We start from the raw sequence: 22,439 nt of genomic DNA, 5'->3' as shown, positions 1-22,439 counted from the left end.
TCAGATGGATAACATCCACATACAAAATAACAAAGTACTCCAAATAGAATGTAATGTACTAGTTATCTGGGGCCTGGGGGAGGGGGAGAGCAGAGCTAAGTTCCAATAGACTATGCCATTTACGTACTAGAGTATTACTTAAATCCTACTCTGTATTAATAATGTCAATTACTGAAAAACAAAACATGAGGTATATGACAGTCATCAAGAAGTCCTGAATCAACTCAAAACTTTGCCAATGAAGAAGTTTACTAGCCTAGTGGCCCCAGTTTCGAAAAATAAATAAACATTTCAACAATAGTTTGAGGCACTTTGTCACTTTGAAAAAGAGATCTGTCACATTCTATGGAGAAGAGGCACATGGATATATTAAATTGACATCCATAAAATAAAATATTTCACAAGGTCTTTTATTTGAAACAATCATCAAGGAAAGAACTAACAAACAGCCAAGACAAGGATGGTTTACCCATACTCTTCTTCAAAAAGCTCTGGTGCCATGAACCAGGAGTACCACCAGCAACAAAAGCTGCTTTTGCATGTTGAAGCATTCTCGGATTCTCCCAAGTTCAAGATCTCGGATTTAACCTTCCCAGGGTTTTAATTCACAAAGATATCATCACACTTGAAATCTCAATAATGATTGAAGGATTATGACAGTGAAGAAAATCTAACCCTTTCAAAATCTGTCTCGGCCAATTCTTGATAGCCTTTATTTTAACAAGATTATGCTTCTTGCAATACATGAAGGTGATAAAATAGACTAGGGGAAATAGAGAATAGAAAAAACCATACAGGTAGTTATCTCTGATACACCTTACTCATATAGAATCTTCATTAAGAGCACAAAGTGGAATTCTTGATTATCCAACATCCAAAGTCTACTATCTTTGCCACTTACAGTCAGCTCAACTTCAATTCAATTGATAAATTTCTTAAGCAATTCCTTTCATGAGTTACTTAAGTTGCCAGAAGACAAAAGGCTAACAAACAATGAGAAAGTGTCAGCATCAGCTTCAAATCTTTTCCTAACCATAACGTCGCAGTAGTATAGTGCATTTGACAAGTCATTATTGAAAATGTATCCCCGGATGATTATATTATAAGTACAATCATCAGGGGGGGCAACCATCTTCGTCCATTTTTCTTAATAATTGAGCAGCTTCACTCATGAGCCCTTTCTTGCAGAAGCCTTTTATCATTATTGTGTATGTCTTACAGTCCGGTTGCAGACCCCTTAACACAAGATTAGAGAAAATTTTTGCTGCATCTTCAAGTTGCCCAGCCTCACACAAGCTGTCCAATAGAATATTGTAAGTGACAGTAGTAGGCTTGATACCTTTATCCTCCATATCTTCAAGTAATGCTACTGCCTCATCAAACCGTTTACTTTTACACAGGCCATCAAGCAATGAACTATACGAGACAACATCAGGAGTAACTCCATGAGCTTGCATATCTGTGAAAAACTGGCGTGCAAGTGTAAGTCTATTGGCTTTACACAAGCCATCAATAAGGGTGTTATAGGTTACAACACCTGGTGTTATTCCTTTCTGAAACATTTCTTCTAATACAGTAAAAGCCTTGTCAATGTTTTTGAGCTTGACATATCCATTGATCATAGTATTCAAACTTCTAAGATTAGGCTCACAATCGTTTTTGTTCCATGAGGCCAAGTAGCTTTTGTGCATTTTCCATCTGACCGCGCAAACAATAACCATCAAGTAAAGCATTGTAAGTAATGATGTTTGGAGCCACACCTCTGTGAGTCATGCGCTGCAATGTGGCTTCTGCTTCCTCAACATTACCATCTTTACAAAACATGTCAACCAGCGTGTTGTAGGTCTCAACAGTAGCCGCTATGTTGCTCTCCAACATCTCAGTCAAAACACCGTTAGCCTCTTCCCTGCATCCAGAATTGTAAAGGCCTCGAAACAACGAAGTATAAGTGACATCAGGTTTAATGCACTCGGTTTTCATAGCGGAGAACAGGTCCATAGCTTGTTGTAATAACCTGTCCTTACAAAGACTATCAATAATAGTACAAGACCAGGTTTACAATGACCAGCAGAACGCATTTTGGTCAGCAAAGTGAGAGCACTGGCATTGTCGCCGATTCTACAAAGGCCTTTGAAAATAGCACCATATGTAACAATATTGGGTTGGAAACCAAACTTGACAATCTTATTCAACAATTGAGCAGCTTGAGGGAGCTTATCATTAATAATATAATCATTGATTAAAGTGCCAAAGGTATAATGATTAGGGGGATAACCAAGTTTAAGGGATTTCGCCATTAGAGAAAAACCTAAATCAAGGCGGCCTAAATGACAATAACAATTGGCGAGAATACCCAATGAATGCCGATCGTATTTAATACCAAGTAATTCAAGCTGCCTAAAGAGAGAAATAATGGTGGAATGAGGATGAAGGTGTTTCAATTTGGAAATGGCAGTGAATAGCTGATTGAAAACGATGACAGAAGGAAGAGGACGCAAAGAGATCAATTGATTGAACATGGAAAGGGGTAATTTAAGATCGGAAAACCCTAATTTGCATTGTTCTTTAACAGAATTGAGAAATTGAAAACGGTCATGAATGATAGGAATGGAGGAGAAATAATATCTGGGATAAAAATGGAGGAAAGAAAGAAAGGGAGAATTACCATTAACGCCATGAAAGAAGGAAGAAGAAGCTAATTGTGTAATCTTCTTCATGTCAACTGCTTGGAGCTCTCACTAGTTAATTCACAGTTTGACAATAGTAACTGGGTTTCTAAATAATACAGTACTTTGTAGTTCGTAGTAGTAGTGGCAAGCTTCCAACCTCCCTTTTTTTTGGGGGCGTTGAGCAAAATTACAAGTTTACAAACTCCTCTTTAATCTCAATTTACATAATCTTTGAACAAGCTGTCAATCTTCATGAAGTTTTTTGAATTAGGCTAATAATTATGTACAAAAACTTGCATAAATAAAATAATACTACGTACTCCGTATTTCGTATGGTGTATTACGGAATCAATAACTATATATACTAAAAGACACACCAGCAATGACACGTGTCATTTTCTGGTGTGTCCTTAGTTTTTTTTTTATTAAAAAATATTTTGGAAACAAATCTTATACAATACATAAATAAAAGATAACAATTTTATACACAATTAAAAGATTTGATGTATATTTCCATAATATATTATCAACTATATAAAAAAAAAATAGATTTTTTTTATAGAATTTGTGTCAAATATTACTAGAAGGATTCTATTTTTATTTTTATTTTAATTTAATTATATATTAAAAGCTCCAAGAAAGTAACTCGAATATCAAATATTAAAAAATTACTTAAAATATAAGATTTGATTTATCCTTCCAAAAAATATAACAACTTTAAATTTAAGCAAAAAAGAAAAGAAAAAAAAAATTATTAACATTATTTTTAATGTCCTACGTTTTAATAATTCATTTAGTGAAATCAAATATATACAAAAATATATGCATATTAACAAATGTATAGCTTTAAAATCATGTCTTGCCAATGGGCAGTGGCTAATTATCACCTTTTACATACCTCCGGTGCACATAGAGGTATGTGTAGGCAAAAGTAGTTTTAAAGAAAATATACTAGCTAATAGGCTCTTTCATAAATTAAGCATAATATTTTAAACAAATTTTTATTTTACAACTAAATGTAGTATTAATATGAAACAATTATTAAAAATGACCGTGCATGGCACGGGACCTAACCTAGTATTGTAGAAAAGTTGTACACTACGGAGTAATTAGCACTCCGAACTTACTTGTACTCCCTCCGTTTTTAAATACTTGCTCCACTTTGTGGACCCAACAATATTAATTACATATTCTCTCTCTATCAATTCTCTCCACCAATTTTGGTTTTTTACAATTTTTTATTCTTCCACCAACCCCACTACTTCCATAGTTTATTACTTTCTCCAATTTTTCCTAAAACTCCGCGCATGGAGAAATGGAGCAAGTATTTAAAAACGAAGGGAGTAGCTTTTTGATGTATCTTAAAGCCGTTTTATTGAAGGATTCTAATTATGGTGCTAATTTGCTGTTGCCAGAAAGGTCCCAGACTCCCAGCTCTTGCGGCTTACATCTAATACGTACAGTAGTAGTTTTCTTTTGCCTCTGTTTTTCTTTGTTTTGCTTTTGTTTATTTTCTTGCTTTTATTTCATCAAGTTTTGTGTGCTGCTTTGCTTTGGGGGTTAAAAGTTTGGTACAAAAGTTTAAGGCGAGAGAAGCAAAAGAAAGTTTAATGCAAGTTTACCCTTTCATCAAGAAAAATATACTGCCCAAAATATGAATCACTTACAACACACAATCATTAACTTTACTAGAGCAATCACACAACTGTTAGAAGACGTCAACGTGAGCAAAGAACAAACAGAAGGCACTACGACGTCAATTAGATTAGATAACAAGGCAGGGAACCTGCATCCTCATATTCTTAAGCTACATAGCTGTGCAAGTAGTTACCTATTACACCTACTTAGTTAACAGAGATCAGCCATAAAACTACTTGGTACACACTAACACCTAGCTCACTACACTTCAGTGACTACAATTTTAGTTTCCAACTCCTTCAGGGTGATAGTCCAGCTAACATTGGTCTTGGACCCGAAACTGCATGGAGGAAGTTGTCGAAAGGGCTGGCAGGAGGCAATCTCAAAGAACTTAACTGCTCATGAGATCCCATTTCTCCATGCACACCATTTGTACGAGGCGAAACCTATGGCAACAAAAACAACAACTGGGATTAAAATTGATAAACTTCTTGTTCCAACCTAATTATCCTTTATGCTAGTCTAAAGCACCTTTTGTTATAATTTTCTTGAAATGATTTTTGTTATTCTTATTAGCCCTTCACAATCTAACCCTTGCCCAAAACATCAAAAACAATACAGAGGAGATCTTTGGGCAAGTAGGCAAGCTTCTAAAAGTTCCACATGAAACAAAACTTACTATAAAGCACTATAACACTAATCACTATAGAATCTTAACAAAGCTCACCGGGTTAACTACTGTTGGTCCGTCAGACGGAAGAGAAAAAACATCGCCAGAAGAGGAATTATCATGGGCCAACCAATTGGAGAGCTTCTTCCTAGTGCCCGCCTCAAGAGCTTCACATTGACCAGCCATGGTACTGTATGATAGAGGAGAGGCCGATACAGATGTCCCAACAACTTGTCCAGCCACTTCAAGTGCCTGAAGATGTGCACAGAAATCACAGTAAAATAGGAATACAAGTAATTTAGGAGATTATGAGGATGTCATTTCACAGGCTATCCAGGTTGCCAATGCAGTGATATAATGGATTCTTTGCCATTTAAAGAGGAGAAATTGAAGGAGGGAGAGACTCACCGATTCTAATAGTTGTCCAATGCTCATTATATGGGAATCTGAACGGGAATGTGGCCCTCTTTGACCAGAAATATTAAAAACAGACATTGAACTTGTCACATCATCTTCAACAACTGAACTTATAGATAATTCCTGCAACATGATACCTTTTTGTTACTTGAAATTGTGACAACTAGTCAAGATGCAAAAGCAATTAAGCTGACAGTACACAATGCAACGTACACCATCCAGAGAAGGGGAATCATTCAAGTGACGAATGATCTGAGTGTGATCCAATTCTCTTAATTCTTTTGGGGCGAAGATGAAAGCCTCATCAGGTGTGAACATGGTAGATAGTTGATTAAGTAGCTCTTCTTCTTCTATCTAAAAGAAAATAAACAGAAATTTCTTGCTCAAATCGTTAATAATAAATTTATAACATGATGACCTAACATTCACAATATCAGCAACCAAACATACCTTTATTATACAGCAAAGATGTCGCACTATGATGTCCAGCGTAATCTTCTCATGATCAAGATTCTTTTCTCGTAATTCAGAGAGGAATGAGATGGCTGCTTGGTTATCAATCGCTGAACCATATTGTCCAATGTCGACTTGAGGTTTGACATACACCAGAAGGTCCTCATTGATGCCCAAAAAGGGATCAACCTGTATGATAGCCAATAGATTAGAGTAGTAGCGCAAGAATGATTCCTTCCCCAAAAATCATAATAAAGTAGTCATTTTCCAACAAACATGCTCACCAAACATTATGAACGGAAATATTGCTATGATTAGCTGCCATTACAACCCCCTTACTCCTCCCCCCCCCCCCCAAAATCCCCACCCCCAACACCCCAAAACCAAGAAAAGAAAGCCTGGCATTTCACTTTGAAAAGGAGAATAGCAAGCTGAAGTGGAAGTAACTAGACTCAAAACTTATAAATAACACACAAAGAATAAACAAGGATAACTTCCTCAGATCAGCCATCTCCAATCAGGGCATGGGACTTATCTAAAACAACACAAAAAAGAATAAACAAGGATAAATAATATATAGTGCTCATATCTAACACTCACATCAGATAGAACTTGGGACTTAAGCAGATCATTCAACTCAAGCATCTGATACATTCTGGCAGCAAACATTAGCATAGCAGTAGATGTTATAAACATTGATCTCCGGCAAGCAAACGGTAACATCCCTACAACTCCAAAAGAGTTTTGTTAACCATACTGACTTTCAAAGATGTAAATATATAATATACTGTGAAGTATATCCATACCGCTGTCACCACGCAATGACACATTTCTTAGGGACAAGGGCATCTGGAAAAAGCGCACAACAATGCTGTGATTTGTGTTCTGCATACAAGAATTTGGTTAGTTCTGAGTGAGTCAAAAGAATTGGAAATTTAAAAAATAAAAAATAAAGAATAAAAAAAAAAAAAAAATCTTTTCTAGACTTCCGAAATGATCCATGCGAAAATAAATGGTCACTAAGCTTTCATAAATCATGGGACATTTTGTGGCAAAGTTACTCATCAATCAACTGTAATATGGGCCCACTTCATGCAAAGGAACATGATATGATAGAGTCTGTGTTATGAATTGGGTACATGGAGTCAACACCGCAAGTCAACCACCACTTTTGGTGTATACGAGGAGAGCTAAGAAAGGGCAGCAGGGGTCAAGAGTAGTCAGCAGTCAGCAGCAACAAGGAGCAAAATGCCAAAGCTAATTAAGGAGAAATTATGGAAAGGAAGCAGCCCTCTTTAATCATGCTTCTTCTGGGTTTCTACTTTAGTTAATTAAATTCACATGTATGATTTAAGTCTTGAGTATATGTATGGTAGTTTTAGGAGTAAGGGGGGTATCGAGAAATTTGTGAGTTAAAACTAGAGAGAGACTTGTAGCCTCAAGCTACTAAGGGAGATTCATAACCTCAAGTTATGCCTATCAATCTGTAATTGTTCTTCAACCAATGAAAAGTACTCAAGCTTCCATCTTTAAATTAATATTCAAGTGCGCTGATTACAGTGACCGTACTCAGTACATAACAGTCTGACAGAAGCAGTACAGGGAAAGTGAAACAAAAAATTAGGAATCAAAGATGAGCTAACAAGAAGGGTTCTTAGTTCAGTTTCACCTTAATGTGTGAGGATATCAGCATCAAGCAATAAGAATGAGCTATTGCTTCAAAGTTTGATGGTAAATTATCTGAAAGATTGGCCTGTATCCAAAAGCCAGAAAGCAGTTGCAAAATCTGATCTTCACTCAGCTTCATTATACAAGTTTCCTGCGATGATTCAGAGTTAATAGAAAAAACCCTCAATAAAGATTTTTGCAGTAGTTGAAATATGACTTCAACAATGCAAGATTAAACTCACACAAATACCTCAGGAATGCTGTTTGTTCCGGCTGTCCGGTCAATAATAGAGCTTAATTTATAGAAGTTAGGGGAGCTCCGTCTCCATCCCTGTTTAAACTCATCCTCCGGGACTTCTCTACCCTTACCCTCATCTAAGCTACCATCTACAGTCTTTTCTCCGGTAAAATCCTTTTCTTTCCGAAGCTTATCAAGTAAATCTGTGACTGATGCTAATGCGGATCTCCTGTTGGACTGCCATCTCCTTGTTTCATAAGATCTCCAAGAGCTTGGAAATAAGAGAACAGAAAAGATCTGATGAGCAACAACACGTGCTTCTGTATCAGTGTGCAGCATAGCTTTCAAAATTTGAATCAGAAGTGCTTCTGGGAAGGCCTGTAAATATTATTCAGGATCACAACTGGATAAGTGCCATATAGCATAAATGTTGCTTCATTGTGCAAAAAGAGAGACAAATAATGAAGGGAAGTTCAGCATTAAAGCAATTTATTTCTTTATTATTTTATTTCAACAATAAGTTGTACCAGCTGCAAATGGGAATGGACTGCCACTGACACATGAGCAAGAATTAAAACTGAGCCCATGGTTGCCCGGGCAACAACTCCAACAGGAGGCAACTTCTCCAATGCTATCACCATAAGATAAAATAATGAATCTGCATCTTTAATCTGCAGGGAGGGATATGTCCAATGGGGAAGTTAGTTGGTAAAAGTTGATGAAAAGTTTGAATGAAAGAGGGCAAGAACTATATGCCTATAATATTAAACTTACCCCCTTTGCAATTTCAAGAAGGCAAGATTCAATTGAATTTTGTAGGTGGATATTCAAGTTGATGTCTTCCTCTCGAACAGGACCAGCAATTGATTGCAGACTCTTCCTCAAGTGTCTCAACAAGTCACCAACAAATCCAATATCAGAAAGTGTTGCAACAGACCTAATCTGCCGTGCCACATTCGCGGCAGCTTGGACCACGCAAGACTTGACTAGTGGATCATGTGCAACATTTTTGTGGTCCATATGACGTATTATGCCATTTAAAATTACTTGCTGATTTTCTGATAGACCAAAAAAAAAACAGAACAAAGGTACAAAGAAATTTTAGCACTGCACAACAAATGCACATAACAAGTAGCAAGTGTGCCTGCTCAATTTGAGAAGGACTGAAATTGCAGAACAAGAACCAATAATTTTATCATACTAGCAAATAACAATAGAAACACGTAAACTTGAACAAGCCATTAAGAACAAGCATAATTTTTACAACAATCAACAAAAAATCCACAGCCTTCATCAAAAAGGATGGGGTTGGCTGCATAAACGAAGACTGTCTCCTATATCTACCAAGATCCTCTTTAACTGTTCACTTCATTATAGTGCTAAATTCTTCATATCAATCTTAAATCCCAAAATCTAAGTCATCTTTGGCCCTTGTTGGCTTCTTTCTAAATCCCCATATTACAGCAATCCATAATTATTCATGTATCTAACTAGCATTGAATCAAAGAAAATGAACTAAACCTATGTTACATGAACTTGGATACTACTATACTAGTGACAGGCAAGGGGTATGTGTCCAAGTTGTCTTAGGCTAAATTGTGAGAATTTTCTATAATTTTAGCCCAAAATTAAGTGTCGGAGTGTCCACACCCATGTTAGAGTCACAAGGATCTGAGCCTCTGAGGTACTTGAGGAAAATGAAGAGTAACTTTATTTTTTGAAACTTTATTTTTATATATTTTTTTTATTTTTTGAAAGGATAGGTGTAAGAATGTTACTAGAACATCTCGACTGAAAAAAACACCATACATTAGCTAAGTGATTTGTGAAGCAAGTGTACCTGGAACTTCCATGAAATAGCACATATCACAAAGAATTGTGACAGCTAAACCCTGCTGAGTAGACCAATGACGCCCCGCATCAAAATATATAAACATTGGCTCTAGAACCTGACGCATCGTGGAGCTCTCTCTTGCAAGATCAGCCAATCGTTGGAGACCAATTTGAGCCCACACTCTTGGATTCTCTATCTCCTCTCTGGTAAAAAAAATACTTGGGGGATAAACAAAAAATGGAACAAGATATCCAATTCGAGTCCAGAAGGTAATACGTTCAAAATGTTTGATTACATAAAAATATATTCACATTCACAAAAAGTATGCTGTATTACTTTGTCAAAGAGGCAATGTTTTTCCTGTCTGGAGGAGGCCTAACAGCAGTACAGCAAGGACTTGCAACTCCAGCAACAGCACAACCTCCTCCGGCACATCTAACAACCTCATCCACCCACTGATGACGTGGTTCCTCCCTTTCCTCATTGTGTACATTTCCCTCATAGTTGTCCAATATGACTTGCACAATCTGTGGTTGGAAACAATACTAAACTGTATGAATAACCTTTTCTTTACTTGAACAGTAGAAAAACAAGACGTAACACATGTGAGCTAGAATAGTCAATAACCAAAAGGTATTTGGAAACATAAACCGTAATTACAACTAGATTTGGGAATGAGGAGGACCAAATAATTCCAATTAAACAGCATACGGTGTATTACTCAAACAAGACAAAGCTCAAGCAAAGGCTACTCACTAATTCTATATAGCCATTACCCATCATGCTGCTGTCACTTTCCAAGAAAAATTAGGTTTAACTCCATTCATCAATTAATAACAATATATATACTTTACACATTATATATCCATTCTACACATGATACATATACTTTACATTACAGAGAAAAAGGACTAGACACAAAAATATATCCCTTAAGGGCTCAAGTTAAACATTGATTCATTATCTATAACAGCCTAGTTGAAACAATAAAGATAGTTATAGGTTAAAGCAAACAAATTACAACTTAAGACAAGGTAACATAGCAAGGCTATGTATGCATATGATGTAATTGCCAATAGTTATAACCAAACCCAACAAGTAGGGGTGTAAAGACTTCTCAAGTTCTTAGTAAACACACCCAAAGCCAACATTAAAAATTTACATGTCCAAAATCTTCCAGCAAACTGACTATTGGTTGAAAAACTTGAATCCCCTCCCAAGCCATACACCAACCAAATATGTCCTCGCATAGATATCAAAACACTATGGAATTTGAGATAGTTAGAGAGTTTACTCACTTCATCTATATTGTGAAAAATGTTGGAAAACTCAGCCATGTACCATATCTGCAAGTTAAGTTACAAGACAATGATGAGAAATAACAAAAAAAATCAGAAGTAATGCTGAATTATTCAAAATTTAATACGGTGAAGATCAAAGTTGAGAAGTTACCATAGCTGAAAGACATTGTAGGCACGAGGCTCTCAAAGAATGTTTTGGATGCTCAACCCCAGACTCCCGAGCTAAAATGCACACTTTGCTAACAAAAGTTGCAATGTTGCGAGCATAAGTGCCATCAGTCTGGGCATGTATCAAATTCTAGTAAGAAACCACATAACAGGAAAAAATAATTGCAGTAATAGTTTGAATACTGGAAACCAACTACAGATAATAACTAGAAGTGTAATTTACAAAGAAAAAATCAAAAAGATTAATTGATTCCTATCTTACAAGGTCAGTTCCATAAGCAATCTTTAAGTTTATCACATACCAAGGCTTAAAAACCTCGAAGATTCATCCTGAAGTAAAACTAACAAAATACTTAAATTTAGATATTCCTTTCAGCTTCAGAAACAGTGTGAACAAAATGAACTTGGCCTTCAAGTGAATATTTGATGGGTTTCATCCGTGAATTATAGGATATTCTGTGAATCATCGCATTTATATCCACAAAAAAACAAGTGGAAGGTTTTTAAAATAAAATAAGGTGGGAAATAAATAAATAAATTGTGAATTCAGCTATTAAAAAAAAAAAGAAAAAGTAAAAAAGAAAAGAAAAGAAAAAAGTGGACATAACCTGAAGCCCAAAAGCATGCTCTTCACTACTTAAAATAACACTTCACAAAAAACAGTGAACAAAGCTCCCCTATAATACAAATTTTACTACTCTACTAATATGCAATATGAAATCCCGTGAAGCAATGGGAAACAGGTCTTGTACTTTACCTGACTATAGATAAATCGAGTTAAAGTTTGGCATCCAGCTACCTGTACATCAACTTCCTTAGAGCGATCCAAAACCTCATCACTAAGAAGCAACAGACTTGCTGCAAAGTAAGCCCTAAAGAGAAAAGAATTGCAGTTACACCTAGTACTCATTAAACCATTGTCAGCTTTACTAACACCCAAGGCTATTCTGAGCAAAACAACAAAGGCACATCACATTGCTGACAAGTGACAAAAACAAATTCGTTGTGATTCAACAACATATCTATTATTCAGACAATGAATATCAAAGTAAACAAGTTAAAGCAGAAGTATATGATAAGATATAAGACTGTCAGAATAACAAGGAACAAAAGAAGGAAAGTCCTACAAAGAAAGTCACTAAACAATGGACAATGACACAGGAGGATCATGAAATCATAAAATCAGGGGAATATGAGAAGATTTCGGTCAGTAAACAATTCAACATATCTGGTAATTTGTGTCAGTATCTCAACAATGATAATACAGTCATATAGAGGACAAAATTCTTAAAAATATTAGCTCAGTTCTCATCTAGACAATGTTATGACAAATAGTTTAGGTGACACTTTTCATAAAGGACTAAGGAGAAAATTTTAAGAAAGAAAGTACTGATTTCACACCCTTCTACCCGATTCAGTTCCAAGTAAAATTAAAGAATGGATGGTTCTATCTTAGGACCTAAAACCAGCATTAAGCAAATGATCCCGCCAATACCAGCAATAATAAAATTGACATACATGTTGATTGGCAAGCAAACTTACATTTGTTTCCCACACATGCAGAGCAACTTGTTATAAGCTTCCATAACAATGCCAACAGTCTTCAGGTGTCCATATCGCAATTCTCTGAAGAATTTCTCTTCAAGTTGTTTTGTAATCTACAGTGATTTTGCAAGCCCAAACACAAAATCTATCAAGCAATGAAAAGGTAGATTAAAGTGCCAAAGTCAAATAACTAAACAACTCATACTCTAAGACCATTACCTTAGGGATACGAATAGGATTCTTAGCAGCATACTCACACAACTTTACAAGCTTCCGTTCATTTGGCTGGCCATCCTGCACATGGAGAAAGAACTGAAATATTACGCTTTCTGCTGATGAAGAAACAAGGAAAGAGGATAGCTACTAGAGTTCTTCAAAGATGATACAAATGAATTAACACCATCACTTAAGTATCAGTGAAGCATTGCTGTTCCAGAAGAAGGTATAGTGAAGTAAACCATTCTTACTGGAACAAACACAAATATAGAATCTCAATAATGCAAGCTTTTGTAATTTCCAGTTCCATACAGATCCTATAAACATTATCTCAAAAAATCATCAAACCTTTCGTTCTCCGCTGGCTATAATATATACTTGGCAGCTGCAATGTATTCTCAATATCACAAATTCAGGTGATATAATCAACATTCTAAGAAAATCAATGAGCAAACAGTTGACACTTGACAAGCAAAAGACCTTGTTCTCTCACAGTACAGAATTATCAGAAACTCTTTCCATTCAAAATATAGCATCTCAAACAGTTATAGTAATCATAAATCAAAGCTTCTAAGTACAACACCAACAATAAAAACAATTATTCATATCATATTTCTATATTAATATAAACCAACATAATCAGTCACTTTTTGATGATTATAATTCAAACCCCAAAAAATATTATAATGTGGGAATTTTCTAAAATGTAATGTAAATTTAGAAACTCACAGGAGACTTGGGAAAAATATCAGCAATCAACTTTTTGTAGCGCTTAACAGGTTGCCTGGACCTGGACCTTAGAGCAGGACAACATACACACATGCTTCCACATGCTGGAAACAATTTCCGGGATATAAACCCCATTTCCTGCATTTTTCAAAATTCAATCACATTATCAAAAACTTACTCATTAATTACTGAAAATAAATCTAAAATTAGTATAACAATGTACAAAAACAAAAACAAAAAAAAAATGAGCAGGAAAAAAAAATAGTTTAACAAATTGTTTAAGTACTGTTTTCCTGTAACTGTTGAGCTCAAAATCCACCAACATTATTCTAATGAAACAGAAAAAAGAGCAAAAACCCAGGAAAAAAATACCCAGAAAATTGCCATAATGTCTGTAAAAGAACACCGAGAACAGAGAAAAAAATTACACACTCAGAAATTGTTTCGTTGTTATTTTTCTACAACAAATTAAACCCTTTTTTGTATGCTATATAATCAAACACAAAATGCAATTTAGAAGAAGAATTTTTTACAAGCAAAAACAATGAAATTAAAAATAAAATAAAAAGAGAGGAAGAAGAAACTTACCCAGCAACAGATCTGAGGGAGTGAAAGGAGATGAAGACCCCTGCTAAAAGGGGTATTTTCTCCTTAAAAAATTAATCTTTTAGGGAGAAATTTCAATTGAAAATTTTGAAAATAAAGCAAGAGCTAAATGTAGAATGAAGAATCAAAAGGCTGACACACAGGAGAAGAGAGATGAACAAATGAGCGCGTGGTTCGAGGCAAAATATTAAAAGAGGGAAGAAATGTCACGTGATTGTCATCACTTTGTTTGCATTTTAGTAATTCACTCTTTTTCAGCATTTTGGGAAATTATTTTGGTCTAATTTTTCACATCAAGTTAATAATGGCTAAAGTCCCTCTTCTTTTTGGTCTAATTTTTCAAAAAAAAAAAAACTCCGCACCACCTTAATTTAGAAATAATTAAATTTAATTAGATTTTTTTTGTGTGTGTTTGTTATTTAATACTTCCTCCATTCTTTTTTACTTGATCCGCTTTGACTTTTATACTATTCACCACTCATTCTTTGACCGTGTTTTGTGAATAATATGTAAGAAAAAACATATTTATTTTGGATCATTTTGAATTCGTCTCAATAACTACTATCATAATATATAACTTTTATATTTTTTAATTATGGAGAATTGAAGTTATTGACCGTCAAAGTTTTGCATTGGCAAGCGTGACAAAAGAAACAGGTCAAGTAAAAAAAACTGAGGAAGTAAGTTTTGAAAATTATGAAAAGTACATATTTAAAAGCAGGTTATACATATTAATATGAATCTAATCTAAGCTCATCTCATTTGGTGATTTTCATCTTATGAATTAGTGTACATATTAGATCAATGTTTAATCACATATGAAAAGCAAATCAGATCATATGAATTGAACATAGTCTTACAAGTCAGAAACTTATATTATGAAAAGAGATATAGGGATCTCTACCTCAAAGTACCATTAGGCCTCACTTGATGAGTTGATGAGTTTCAAATCATGTTATCTAGTGCTTCTTTTGGTAAATTATGAGTAGCAGTAAATAATGATCTATTAATAACAATGAATGTGTATAACAACAAAGGGAGAACTTAAATAAAAATAAAAATCATTATTTTATTCCTACGAATCTTGGTGATGCTTATTTCACCCAAAATCAAATATTCTTAAACCTCAAACATCATGATACTTCCAAGCTTTCTCACTCAACCAAATTTAGCTTACCTGGTAAGAATATATACGAGAAAGATACTATATATCAAATTACATTTAACTCATTTCCTCTCTCTTGTTCAATTTAGGGGCCATGTTCACCAACTACAATCACATTTAACTCATTAATGCATGGTAGGCTTCGTATTGTAGCTTTAACAAAGTTGTACTTGTACATGTAGTTAATTTTAACCATCTAACATATTTACGAGCATAGAAATAAATCATTGCCAAGTCCCCACTTTTATAAGTAATATATGAAGTACCTTTGAACCATTCCAATTAATAAATTTGTACTCCTAATAATGTCTTAGTCTTTAATAATACTACAAAAATTATTCTCTTCTCATTTACGCATGTATGCATGTAGACAAAAGATTACCTGGTTCATGTTTGCTAAAGTTCTCAATCTTGACGTGAACATTTGCATGCAATCTACATTTCACATGTTATTTTCAGCCTGTATAACTTGCATAGTTGCATTATATTTTAATTATTATTTATTAAATTGTCCTATAATTTGTGGGTCCCATCACCACGTTAAGATTTCCAACTAATTGACTTATAAATGTACGGAGTATAAAGCTTAAGAAATACCTTCGTATATATTCCAACCTACGAGTATTATATTACGGAGTATAAGATCTTGTTGAGCAAATTCTTTTGGCTAGATTTGCTGAAGATTTATAACAAAATCTCTTGCATCTCAAGATGAATTATTTATTGTTTTTTTTTTAAATACAATTCAATAGAGTATACAAATAAATGACTTAAACTTGATACAATGGAGACATTTTTCAATAGATTTTAGATTGCAATGCTGAAATTTCTAAATCTGAGTTTTCATTTAAATATATAAAATTGTCCGAAAATACAAGCATAAAAAACTACGAGCATTACAAATGTATGATTAATTCAATTACACCATCATCGTCACACAATTAAAGATATCGAGTATAACTTGTTGGAGACTACAATACCGAGTAGAACTAGCACTTATAAAGAACTACGAGGCATTCCGTACCAAATTATTTCAACTCAAGCATGCTCGCACACGAATCAATTTATACAATAATGGAAAGATAAATGGATAATAATTATCCTACAGTAACTTGTATAATAGCTTGGGTACATAATCTTGAAATGCAAGCAATTCCTTGATAAACCACAAGAAATAAGAGCACTTCAAAATATACTCCACAAAAAGTTTCACAGCTCACACAACCAACCAACCAAAAATACTCTCGCAACAACATTTCAATTTTCAAAGATATGGGGCCTTGAATGTTGCGGTGAAGGACCTTTTCTTGTCGTTTAAAAGGTAAGGGGAGTTAAACTTTTCTCAATATTAAATAATGCATAGTTACTGCAATAATTCAAACAGGTAGGAGTACAAGTTTAAGCAATATAGGTTTCCCCACAACATATCAATGATTTTACCCTTCATCAATACTTCATTGTCTTCATCTATGCATATCATTTACGGAGAGAAAACGACTTACGGAGTACTAAAATAAGTATGTAGGGACAGCCGAATTAAGGTACTGAAAAACTAATTGTGGCACGAATGGAGTATACGTTATTAGTATCGTAAGTGCCTGAATCCCAAATTATTATGTGTAAGGACAAGGAAGAAAACGATACAGTAAGATAACATATCAGACCAAACCAGAGTCGTAGAGATAATAGAAAAGAAGACCCCTCCATAATCAGCTCTTGTAAATATACAGTGTGTACAAAAATGTATTGTGAGAGTTTCATAAATATTGCATCTACCTCAACATACAATCAGTGTACTTAACAGAGGGAAACCTGATAGATCAAAAGCTCCAGAGATGCAATTGTGGATCATTGTCGAGGGCAATACCTTGGATGGAGTTTGCTAAGTATATCCACAAGTTCAACAGGAGTAGCATTGCCAAGAAATTCCTCATCCCATGTCCTGCAAAGTTCTGTATAGATAGAGTTAGTCTACAGCTCAATAATACTAGTACATTTTAATCAGTATCTGCATAACCAAGTCGACAACTTTATGCAATCATAATAGTTCGCCAGCAACTGAAAGTTTCACATACCAGCCTTGTCTGCTGGAGAAAGGCACATGATGATCATGTCAAATCTTGGGATCCTGGTCAAATTCTCCAGATACTTGACAGCAAGTTCAGTCTCCTCACTACCACAAGGATACATCATAAGGATATAAGAGCCAGATAGAGATAATAGTACCCGGTTTATAGTAATTGTAATACAACAGTACACAATGCCTCTACTTACATAAAGAAGGTTGCAATACACTTGACAATATCGATGAGTAACGGAGCAGTCAAAGCGTTTTTAAAAATCTGTGGCAGGGCATCTGGTTGAGTGACCTAAGCATAAAGAAAATACAAGCAACATCAGCAGCAGGAAAAAGCAACCAAAAAATAACATCTACAGCAAGAAATAGTTCACACATAAACATAAATTTCTGCTAGCAATAGTCTGTTTTTTATGCACAGCTTAAAGCCATGGTCCGCCAATATAATTCAAGTTTTACATCTCAAAAACAGATTCTGAAGCATTAGGAAAAATAAGCCAATATCAAACCTTCAATAATTGAGCCTGTAGGGATCGATCACCACAAAATCCTCTCCAGGTAACCTCAAATTGATAAGCAGAATTTGGCGTACTGATTTTTTTAGCAGCTTCTTCCCTGGCTCGAGATGCAGCCCGAGAAGCAAGCTCTTGTACTGATGGCCCAAGTTCTTTTTTCCCACTTGTATAATTCTTCTGATCAAAAAGGAAAACACTAAGTTGAAAACACTATGGAATGACCCAGATAAGTAAAAAGTTGTAGATATTGTAAAAAATACTCCATGCAAAACCATGAAGCAACTTTATCTTCACAGTTTTAGCGCACAAGATAATTTCAATCTATTAAATGTGAACTGCAAGACTTATTCAACTCTATAAAAGGATCTTATAGTGTAACTTCATGCAAGCCACTTACTTTTTTTCCCGTTTTTTTCTCCAAATGACTTGCTTTTGATTACTGTATTTCCAGAATCAGAAGATTTGTTCGCAGATAACTGTTGATCAGCAACATTAACTTTAAATTATCAGAAAATGATACACGTGAGCATATAGTGTCGAGAAACTACTCTCATCCGTTATAAAGAAAGTTGACAATTAAAGTTTTTACACCATGAGCTGCATATACTAACACTAATATACAAGAATTAATGGTTCAAACAAACAAAAACAATTCCAACTTTAGAAACACGCTGATATTCCATATTTCCGCACCTGTATACTATCAGAAAGAACATCAACTCCGGATTTCTTGCTCCTTTCAGAAGCAGAGAGAACTGGATTTTCATGCCCATTTGCATCCACCTTGTTCTTAACTTCTTTCACACTAGGTGCAGCTCTAGTGGCCGTTCCAGCAGCCTTTGCAAAAATTGCCTACAAAAAAATTAACTTAGAGCTTCAATGACACTTGATTTCAATCAAACAAATCATGTACACCAATGATTGAAGGATAGAAGCAGTACATCATCAATTAATCTAGAATCCACACCCAAGAGTGTGTAGTTGTGTACCCACCATATTAGTAAGCACACACACCAACCTCGCAACTACAACTAGTATGAGTTCAGATGAGTTATAATTATAGATTCCAGGCCCAAGTGCAGTTACCAATTTGAGACATAGACAAAGCAACCTGGAAAATTTGACTAGTACATGGAGATATGATCAGCTTCAACAACCTAATATAACCAAATAAATCTTAACAAGTGCCTGTTTTAGTTGTCTGTAGTCCTAGCACGGCTCTTAGATAAGGAAAATGGAGTAATATCTAGTGTCACAAAAAATGATCTTCTCTTACTCAGTCCCCTCAAAACCACATTACTTAAGAAACAGTATTTAATGGCATCCATGCATGATGCATTCAAGACCTCGAATTCTTCATCAGCAAATTTTGGAAAAAAGCAACATATCACAATTCAACACTCATTCAGCCAAGTTCACTTCTCAACAAAGAATTTCCATTGAAAGATAGGTAGCGACAGGGAATCCAGATATCAGAGCCTAGACTTAGGAAATTAACGAGAATAAGTGGCTATAATGAAGCCAATCCGCCACTTCACCTCAACCCAAATGTTGGTGGACAAAGAAAATTTAAAATAACTAAGAAAAATCAATCATGACTTCCTCCAAAATTCATATGAGACAATAATATCACAAGTATCAGAAAGTTATAAATTACCTTCTCCAACAGAGATTTAACTTCGCTACGTTGTTTCTTGAGATCTTCATTTTGTGGCTCTAATCTCAATGCAAATTCAACATCTGCAAGCAGTTTCAATTGAGTAGCTGCCCCAACACTCTGCCCCAACACTTAGTAGTGAAAAGAATGGGCACAATCTCTGTCAATGCAACTTACCTTCTAAGGAGTCTCTGAGTTTCCGGAGTTCCTTTCTGGCTGTAGCTCGACGTGAATATGCTTTTATGTAGCGATCATCTAAGTTTAGAGCCTCTGTGCAGTCATCTTCAGCCTCTTGAAATCTGAAAGAACAGTAAAAGTTACAATTTTATATCATAATCCTAATATGCATGACCAACTAAAGTACATATTGAATCTTTAGGTGCAAGCAGGAGAATCCAAGTTTCTATGACAATACAAACAAATGATTGCGTAATTGATGATAGAAACTGCAACTTACCTCTTTATTTTAAGATAGGCCATTGCCCTGTTTGCATAAGCCACAGCTGTTGGTGACAAAGCAATGCTTCTAGAATAGCAGTCTATAGCTTCATTGAACTTCTTTTGCTTAAAATATTCATTACCCTGCAAAGGTGCATATAAATGCTCCATTAACACAATCACTAGCCTGGGGCTACACGGGAAATTAGCAGAGCAATGAAATAGACAAAAAGTGGAAGGGGGTCGTATTATATTTTACCAGATCTTTCTCAGAGGCAGCGTCCACAGTATTCTCATCAGTCATCAAAGTAGTTGATATGTGGCTCACTGGATCGTAGTTCACAGGAGGCCGATGCTGACTTGTACTACTGCTCAAAGAAGTTGCATTGATTTTACCATCAGGTCGTTTGTTCTCACTAATCACTTCAAGTTTCTGATGGATTAATACAGTAACGCAACCATTGCAGCAAATTAGTATCTCATCATACTAATTAACAGTTTACACAATTATGAATATTGCTGGAAACAAGAAGAACCAGAAACTTCGTGATCCTATGATTCCTATCTGTCTCACTCCCTCTCTCGCCAGAAAGCCCTAGATACCAGCTCCTTCCCCCAAATTGCCCCCCGCCTCCAACCTTCCCCCATCCCAAAACCAAACCAAAAAAAAATTGTTCTTGGTGTGATAGGCATACAGTCTAACCAATAATAACTTACTATGATATAAGCAAGCAACTTGATGACATTAAAGGTTCCGATGAAAACAATTAACTCAAATTAAACTCAAAATATCCTAAAGAAAAGAACAAAACAAAAACAAGTTTGTCAATTTAAATTTCATACTTCCATTTCACTTGCACAAACCATTGTAGCAAACCCCACTTCCCCACAGAATACTGCAGAAAAGGTAGAGTAAGAAACTAGAACAATGAAGATGCAAAATTACCGATTTACCCTTTCGAGAATTCTGGCTTTCCAACTTCTTATCCTTGTCTTTAAGAGAATGTTCCCAGTCTTGCAAATCATTCAAAAAACCTTGAAAATTCTGCAGTGAATCCAAAACAATCATCATCGAATCCTCCATAATCAACAACCCAAAACAAGCATACAAGCCCAAAAAAATACAATTATTTCCTTCAGTGTGAAATTCATTCCATAATTCAATGATACATCATCCACTATGTTTTATGTATAATCAATCAATCATTCTCAAATATAACATCACTCATTTCAATTGGATAATGAAGAATGAAAAATAAGCTAATTACTAGTCTCCATTACCCAAACTATGTGAGCATTTTACAACCCAACAGCAACAGTATTATACAGTCTTCAACACATTCACTAAATAAATAGGTCAACATGAATCATGAATATGAAGACTAATCAACCAAAGTTAACACAAAATGCTACAATTTAGGTTAAACCTCTACAGCAAAATAGAAATTAAAATTCAAATAAATGCGCACCATGATGGAAGTGGGTAAGGCGTATCGCCGCCGTAGAATCGCCGGAATTAGCCCTGAATTTTGTTGCGGAAGCTCGAAAGTTGGAATAATCTGAAACCCTAATTTCCGATGATTGGTGGTTGGTGCGGTGGCGGCGATTGGTGGTTTGGTGAGGCTAGAAAGTGGGATTTTGCGTCAGGTTTCGATGGTTCTGGAGTGTGGAGAACTTTTTAAATTTCAGGTGAGCTCGAGAAAGAGACAGGATGAAACGGCGTCGTTTGATATTTACTCCGTATTTATTTACGGAGTATATTGTTGTTGTTATTTGTTGGGCCAAAGTACAGCCTTGAGGTTCATGGGTTTTTTCTACGAGGCTTATAAGTTAAGAAGTTTAACCAAACTACCAATCCAAATTTTGGCACAAACTGTAAGAAAATGTTAGTCGTAGTTAGGAATACTCCATACTTTTTTTTTTTTTTTCTTCCCCTTTCAGGAATAAATTATTAAGGATTCCACTTATTTGGGTGTAAAAATTGAACCCTTCTCACAGAGGTGGAAGAAAGACCTTCAACCATTAGGTTAACCTATTCTCAATACTCCATATTGGAATGTTTTCATACTGATGTACACGATGAACTTAGGATCTGTTCTCTTACGTTGAAATTCAGTTCAGCTCAGCTCAGTTTAGTTTAGTTCAGTTCAGTTCAGTTCAATTCAGTTTAGTTCCTTTCAGTTCAGCTCAGCTCCTAATTTCCTCCTCTTATAAAATATTCAGTTCAGTTTAGCTCAATTCAGTTCAGTTCAGCTGAGTTCAGTCAATGAGAACAGACCCTTAATGAGTTAAAGGTTATGTTGTTCCTCTAAATTGTATGTAGATGGTTATAATACACAGTAAGAAATATAAGTGTATGATAATTTTTATTTTTATTTTTTTTTAAATAGAATATATGATAACCTATTATCTTGAATTTCTTAAAAATAGGATAC

General features: G+C 35.1%; 1 protein-coding gene and 1 pseudogene across 2 annotated transcripts; both read right to left on the bottom strand.

Moving 5' to 3' along the window:
* Positions 1-817: 817 nt before the first annotated feature.
* Positions 818-14,331, bottom strand: LOC110701445 (annotated as a pseudogene).
* Positions 14,332-16,994: 2,663 nt separating this feature from the next.
* Positions 16,995-21,759, bottom strand: LOC110701171 (RNA polymerase II-associated protein 3-like). Of its 2 annotated transcripts, none has more exons than XM_021878759.1 (12): positions 21,474-21,759; positions 20,959-21,049; positions 20,264-20,437; positions 20,024-20,148; positions 19,744-19,865; positions 19,567-19,649; positions 18,603-18,761; positions 18,308-18,385; positions 17,904-18,086; positions 17,592-17,686; positions 17,393-17,490; positions 16,995-17,269 (listed from the first exon to the last, which is right to left on the bottom strand). In XM_021878759.1, the coding sequence occupies exons 2-12, from the start codon at positions 21,028-21,030 to the stop codon at positions 17,166-17,168; spliced, it is 1,293 nt and encodes a 430-aa protein (XP_021734451.1). In that variant the 5' UTR covers positions 21,031-21,049; positions 21,474-21,759; the 3' UTR covers positions 16,995-17,165. The 2 variants fall into 2 exon arrangements, with proteins under 2 accessions (XP_021734451.1, XP_021734450.1); XM_021878758.1 differs by having other exon boundaries at positions 20,951-21,049; positions 21,474-21,756.
* Positions 21,760-22,439: the final 680 nt, after the last annotated feature.

This window comes from Chenopodium quinoa, unplaced genomic scaffold, assembly GCF_001683475.1.
Source record: "Chenopodium quinoa cultivar QQ74 unplaced genomic scaffold, ASM168347v1, whole genome shotgun sequence".
Classification (NCBI taxonomy): Eukaryota; Viridiplantae; Streptophyta; class Magnoliopsida; order Caryophyllales; family Amaranthaceae; genus Chenopodium; species Chenopodium quinoa.
This window is presented reverse-complemented; position numbering and strand designations above follow the sequence as displayed.

What these genes read in the sequence shown, in the direction of transcription:
- LOC110701171 (XM_021878758.1), bottom strand. An exon ending in TTAAATCTCTGTTGGAGAAG is followed by an intron (nt 18,762 to 19,566) that starts GTAATTTATAAC and finishes ATTTTTTTGTAG; the next exon opens with GCAATTTTTGCAAAGGCTGC. An exon ending in TTCTTTCTGATAGTATACAG is followed by an intron (nt 18,386 to 18,602) that starts GTGCGGAAATAT and finishes GCTGATCAACAG; the next exon opens with TTATCTGCGAACAAATCTTC.